At 42.0% G+C, this 6,911-nt stretch overlaps 1 protein-coding gene across 1 annotated transcript; it reads left to right on the top strand.

Annotated features, from left to right (window-relative positions):
• Positions 1 to 4,179: 4,179 nt before the first annotated feature.
• LOC119282254 (chitinase CLP-like) lies at positions 4,180 to 5,781 on the top strand. The gene is made up of 2 exons (XM_037562547.1): positions 4,180 to 5,163; positions 5,262 to 5,781. The coding sequence occupies exons 1-2, from the start codon at positions 4,193 to 4,195 to the stop codon at positions 5,638 to 5,640; spliced, it is 1,350 nt and encodes a 449-aa protein (XP_037418444.1). The 5' UTR covers positions 4,180 to 4,192; the 3' UTR covers positions 5,641 to 5,781.
• The last annotated feature ends 1,130 nt before the right edge of the window (positions 5,782 to 6,911 follow it).

Below are 6,911 nucleotides of genomic sequence, written 5' to 3'. Positions count from 1 at the left end.
TGGGTTGACCCTTTTTACGCACTATAAAATCAATAATAAATATTTACGAGGGACATTTAATATTTGATCTTCCCTCGCAAGACCCTTTTGTAAAGCATTCTCCTAGGAAGAAGGAATCAAAGGTCTAAACCAACAAATGAATTGTCCTAAATGCCAGGAGCTACAATATGTATGTACTCTTACCAAAACAATGCGAATGAAGTCTTGTTCTTTTAAGTAAATATCCACTAAGATCCATGTCGGTGGTCGCGTCTTGGCCCTTGGTGCTTGGCGCTCATTTTCTTTCATTACATAAGGCATGAACATAGACTAAGTACCACAGATAAGAAAGTGCAAGCCATTGCTGGCAATTATTTCATGTACATGTAGTTCAAATTTTAGTTATGTACATTAAATCCCTAGAAATGCACTTAATAACTTGAATATAGCAAACATACCCGAAACAAATACCAAATTTTTACATGTTAAATGTATTGGTGTGTTGAGAGTTGAAAGAGTTTCAAGTTCAGCGGATGAAGCAATGTCGCTTCGGATGCAAACTTGACATGTTCCCTTGTGAAACCTTGTTTTTTCTCGCAGATGGTCCGGTTTGTAAGTAGTCTATGTTGCAATTTATTTGGAATATTCTCATGTTTTTACCAAAACCTTTAGGGCCATATCATGACCCCATGCCGATTTTCATGATTTTTGGGTTTTGTTTGACATTTTGAGAATAAAATAACAACTAAGTTCCATTGGTGGTTGAGTTTCGTCCCCATAATGTTTGGAACTCCTTTCAATTCATTACATTAGGCTTAAACATAAATAACTACCACCAATAAGAATTATCAACCAATTTCTGACAATGATTTCATGTACCTGTAGTTCAAATATAAATTATTTCCATTAAATATCTAGAAATACACTTATATAGCTAATGGATCCAAAAAATACTAAACTTTGACATATCACACTTAATGATGTATCTCAAGTGTAGAAAAAGTTTCAAGACTACTTGATGAAGCAATGTCATTTCGCCTCGAAACCTAACACAAGAAGAAAGAAAAGAAAAAAAAGCCAAGAAACAAAGAAATAGTTAAAAGATAAAATAAGAAATCAACAAAAAACTAAGAAAAAAGGGAAGAAAGTAAAGCAAAGAGGGAGAAAAATAGAAATGCTTTGCCGAGTGCTATATGTCGGACACTCGGCAATGACGATCGCCTGACACTGCCATCAACCGCGATTGCAAACACATTTAACTCGTGACACTTCCATCAACCGCGATTGCAAACACATGTAACCTTGTTCACTTTAGCTATATGTCAGTCAGCTAAAAATTCTGTTTGGGCCAGTCGATTTTGTGGCCGTTCGATTCTTCTTTAAGATGTGTGTTTTGTTTTTTTGTGTCATTTTGTTGGTGGGTTGGGCTATGTGCAATCGATTGGCCTCTTTTTGGGTCAGTCGAATAGCTTCTTGGGCTCGTTTTTACTCGTCGGGGGTGTGTTTTTCTTTTTTCCTTTTTCTTTCTTTTATTGGTTATTTTTTGGGTTTTTGGCTGAGTGTGGTTACGTACATATAAATACTTTGTAATATGTGCAAAAATTTCATGATTATATGATTATTTTTGCATATTACCATAAAGTGCAATTTCGGTGCAAAGTTGTGAACAAGTTTTTATTATTTATTTTCTCTTTTCTTAAAAGAAATACCAATGCCACTAATTCATTATTTTTAGGAAAAATCATTATTTTCTTATTGCTTTAGTCTTTAATTCATTTTCATTCTACTTTATGGTTAATACCAATTCCACTATTCATTCGTTCTTAGTTTTTTTTTGCATAAGTTCCACTTTTATATGCTTATTCTTGCATATTTTTAAAATACCCAATTTTTATATATATTTTGTGCAAAATTTGTCATTGTTTGCTTTAGATTATTTTCTCATTTTTTTGTTCTTAAGTGGTAATACCAATGCCACTAATTCATTCTTGTATACAAAATTTAATTCTTTCTTTTGTGGGTATTTTGGATTTTTTTTTGTTTTCTCTTTCTATCCGTTTTTATTTTCCCTTTTCTCTTTCCTGGATTGGTTATTTTTTCGTGGGTTTTTGGCTGAGTGTAATTATATACAAACTAATACTACATAATATGTGCCAAAATTTCATGAGTGTATGAGCATTTTTGCATATTACGATAAAGTGCAATTTCAGTGCAAAGTTGAGTGCAAGATTTTTTATTATTTTTCTTTCTTATTAAAGGAAAATACATTATTTGGGTTACAGTATGTGTAGATTATAGTAGAATGCAAAAAATGCACTGTTATGTGCTTATTCTTTGCATATTCCAGAATTTACAATTTCAGTGCAAATTGTGTGTAAGTTTTGAGAATTTGTTTCTTTTTATTTTCTTTCTTCTTAAAGGGTTTCATTCTTTTTAGAAAACCTCATTATTTCGATTTTGTTTTACTTACTTTTTCTGAAAGGGTAATACCACTGCCACAAATTTATTCTTCCACAACAAACATTGCTTTTTTTCTAAAATTTTGTTTTATTTTTTATTTTGTTTTAGTTTTCTTTTCTTTTCTTTTATAAGGGTAATACTGATGTCACTAACCCATTACTTTTTAGAAAACACCTTTTCAGAAATCTCATTATAAAATGCTCAGCTTTGCTTTGTTTTTTTTCATGTTTTCTGTTTCTATGCATTTTTCTTTTACCTTTTGTTCTTTCCTTTATTGGTTATTTTTTGTTTTTTCTAGATTTTGGCTGAGTGTAATTATATACAAGCAAATACTATATAATATGTGCCAAAATTTCATGATTATATAATTATTTTGTGTATTACGATAAAGTGCAGTTTCGGTGCAAAGTTGTGCGCAAGTTGTTTTTAATTTTCTTTCTTCTCAAGGGAAATACATTATTTCTGTAACACTATGTGTAAATTGTAGTAGTATGCAAAAAATGCACTATTATATGCTAATTATTTTTATTACAAAAGTGCAATTTCAGTGCAAATTGTGTGCAAGTTTTGGAAGTTTTTCTTTTTCAATTTCTTTCTTCTTAAAGGGTTTCATTTTTTCTTAGAATACTTCATGATTTTGATTTTGTTTTAGTTTTTTTTCTAAAAGGGTTTCATTTCTCATTAGAAAACTTCATTACTATGATTTTTTTAATTTTCTTTCATTTGAAAGGGTAATACCAATGCCGCGAATTCATTCTTCCATAGATTTTTTTTGTTTCTATTCATTTTTTGATTTTGTTTAGTTTTTTATTTTCTTTTCTTCTGTAAGGATAACACTGATGTCAGTAATCCATTACTTTTTAGAAAACTCTTTTTTTTGCAAATCTCACTATTATATGCTCATGTTTTCATAATAATAATGCAAATTATATATATGTATGTATATGTTTATATATGTATTGTATGCATGTATATAAAAGAAATATACATATGTGTATACTCACTAACCGTTGTATGCCAATGTGTGTGAGATTTTTTTTAGCAAAGCCAATATGTGTGAGAGTGCTATTCATTGCTCTTGTACAAAGGCTTGGCCAACAATATGCTAGAGCAGCCCGTAATCAATGTAAAAAAAATAATAGACTGGCTTGGCAGCGTTGGGCTTCTGGTGCTGCTGCTGCTACCGATCCGAACCACAAGCTTCACGAGTTCATTGAGCTGCCATAACTGGGCTGCCTAATTAGGCTCGACTGAAACAGAGTTTGGGGTCAATCGAGTGACCTAAAATTCATTTTCAGACGATTGACCAGTAGCCAGTCTCAACCTTGTTTGCCGAGTGGCTAACTGACTATAAGAAAACGCCCGACATAGGTAATCTTTGCCGCGTACCTTTCTTTTCTTTTTTTTGCACATCGTGTTTAGGTCGGCTTTACCAAGTGTATTTTTTGTTGACACTCGGTTTAGGTGGCTGTTTCGGCAAACAGCCGAGCACTGGGCATGAAGCTATTTTCTGGTAGTGATTGGACCAAATAGAAACCGAAGCATGCCGGCACATTGATGCGAAGAGCTAGCCAAGGTTTAGATGTCTTGACTTTATATTGTCAACTCCTCGGTATCTGAAAACAACTGGAAAGATCGATGATGAAACCACTGCTAATTCACGTTCCATGATTCCAATATTGGTATAAATACAGTCGCCAACTCATTTCTTTCGGCATCAATCCAAACCATCTTCCCTAGCTAGCAATTAGAAATGGCTGACCAAGCCAAGCTTTCCCACCACAACCCCTATAGGGACCATGTGTTCCATCGTGTCATCATCTCGGCACTCGTCCTGCTGCTGTCCTGCACGGCGGCGACCAGTGACCGGCAGCCACCACTGATCTCGCAGCTCGCCAAGGACCCCGAGACCTCCCTCTATACCATCTCCGTCAAGGCCGACAAGTCGCCGCTCCTCCTCGACCTCGCCGGCTCGCTCGTCTGGTTGACGTGCCCGCCCTCGTCGGCGCACAGCACGGTGCCGTGCGAATCCGACACGTGCGCCGTGGCCAAACAGCAGTCCTCGCGTCGCTGCCGGTACGTGGACGGCGGCCGGTTCTGGGAGAACCGCAAGCCGGGGTCGTCGTGGTGCGCTTGCGCTGCCCGCCCGCTCAACCCGGTCACCGGCGAGTGCTCCACCGGCGATCTCACGAGCCTCACCATGAAGGTCAACACCACCAACGGCACCATGGAGCTGCGCCCGGAGGAGTCGTTCGCCGTCGTCGGCGCGTGCGCGCCGGGCCGCCTACTGAGTTCGCTCCCCGCAGGCGCCGCCGGCGTCGCGGGGCTCTCCCGGCGCTCGCTCTCGCTGCCGTCCCAGCTCGCGGCTCAGCGCGGCTTCGGACGCAAGTTCTCCCTGTGCCTCCCCGCCTTCGCGACCTTCGGTGACACGCCGGTGTACCTGCCCACGCCGGAGCGAGGCTTCATCGACTACACGACCTCCATCCCGTACACCCCGCTCCTGACCAACCCGGCGAACGCCGGCGGATACTACATCCCCGTCAAGGGCATCTCCGCGTCGTGGCACGGGGCGAACGCGGCGGCGGCCCTGCCCCCCGGCGCGCTCGACATTGACGTCCGCACGGGCCGCGGCGGCGTCGTGCTGAGCACGGCCACGCCGTACACGGTCATGCGGCCCGATGTGTTCCGCGCTTTCGCCAAGGCCTTCGACCACGCCATAATAAGGTACAGCACATATTAAATGCTTTCAACGCAAACCACCGCACCATTACAGAGTTCCTGCTAAACTAAGCTCCATGATGGGCGTCCGAAATGGCGTGCAGAGGGAAGGTGAGCTTCATGGAAAGGGTGCCGGCGACGAAGCCGTTCGAGCTGTGCTACCACGGCGCGTTCCCGATGCTGAAGCGAGCTGGCCTCGACATGCCTTACATTAAGCTTGAACTGGGCGACGGCGCCACGCGCAACTGGACACTGTTCAACGATAACTACATGGTGCCTGTGGACGGGGCGATGTGCGTGGGGATCCTGCCGATGGGGCCCGGCGGCATGCCGGTTGACGGCGAGCCGGCGGTGGTGATCGGCGGGAAACAGCTGGAGAACAACCTGCTGGTGTTCGATCTGGAGAAACAGGTGCTCGGGTTCAGCATGCTGCTGAGCGTCCAATTGTCCGGCTGTCGAAGCTCCTATTTCTTCAGAAACTAAACACTAGTGGGTTTGCCAGCCGGCTCGTTGTCCACCTTTTCAGCAGTTGTAAAAGTATGTGGGTTTGTCAGGCTGACATTCTACACACACACTATAGTCACTTCAATTTCACTTGGACCGGTTGGAACTTTCACTGTACCTGTACTGTGTACTTGCAATAAACACGCATGTTTTTTACTTTCGACCTAAATGGACCCTTTATCTCTACACAATAGCTGTATGTAAGTCGCCCGAATTTGCAATTTGGGTCAGTTGATTTTTTGAAGAAGAAGCAAGTTGGCCGGAGGCAAAGGAAGGAAGGAAGGAGCAGCTGCCGGAGATCTATCTTAGGGTGGCAGACTTGTCGACGATCTGTCTTAGCGTGACAGGCTCGCCGACGATCTATCTTAGGGGTGTGGGGAGAGTGCAGGCTCGACGGAAAATTATGTTCCTCGCCAGGGTTAGAGGGATGGCCATGGATGGGCCAGGCGATCGGGCGGGGGGGAGGGGGGGTCAGCGAGGTAGGCGCTGGAGCACCTCCGGCCGCGGGCAGCGACGGCAGGCGGTTTGTCGAAGAAGATGCACAGGAGATCTTGGCTAGATATTAAAGAAAGAGATCCGGCCGTCCATTTTTCATCCAACGGCTTAAACCAAATCGATTAACCCAAAAAAAAAATCAGAGGACTGTGATATTGTCACTCTCTTATCTTTCTACTCGTCATTTTTTGCAAACATACAGGAGAGCTGCATACCATTAATTAAGAAGAAAGATAGTACAACCAGTGGCGGAGCCAAGATTTAAACTCTGTATAGTCAATACAAAATTGTGTAGTAAAATACACGTATTTGTAATATTTTGTAAATATATTTTGCATAATTCTTGCTTGTATTACCAAAAACCTATGTAGTCAGCTGACTACACTGCCTCTAAGGTAGTCCTGGCCATGGGCAGCCCGGCCCGGCCCGGCGGATGGCCAGGTCTACTCTAAGGTGGCTTCGCCACTGAGTACAACATCAATGACTGTATGATCCATTTGTTGGCAAAGATGCTCTGACCCAAACACCATGACCAATACATCACCGAAGATGGCCGACCCAAACACCACAACCATTATATTTCCAATGATGGTGGGAGCCAAACACCATGACCAATACATCACCGAAGATGGCCGACCCAAACACCAAAACCATTACATTTCCAATGATGGTGGGAGCCAAACAACATGATCATCACATCTTCACACAAACCGAACAACCTACGAAGAAACTCTAGCCCCGCAACCTACAAAGAA

The sequence above is a fragment of the Triticum dicoccoides genome, chromosome 3B (assembly GCF_002162155.2).
Source record: "Triticum dicoccoides isolate Atlit2015 ecotype Zavitan chromosome 3B, WEW_v2.0, whole genome shotgun sequence".
Taxonomy (NCBI): Eukaryota; Viridiplantae; Streptophyta; class Magnoliopsida; order Poales; family Poaceae; genus Triticum; species Triticum dicoccoides.
Note: the sequence above shows the minus strand (reverse complement) of the source record. Positions and strands in the feature narration are given on the sequence as shown.

Excerpts from the sequence above, each read along its gene's own strand:
- LOC119282254 (XM_037562547.1), top strand. The coding sequence starts at position 4,193 with ATGGCTGACCAAGCCAAGCTTTCCCACCACAACCCCTATAGGGACCAT. Across the intron at positions 5,164-5,261 it reads TTCGACCACGCCATAATAAG|AGGGAAGGTGAGCTTCATGG; the intron begins GTACAGCACATA and ends AATGGCGTGCAG.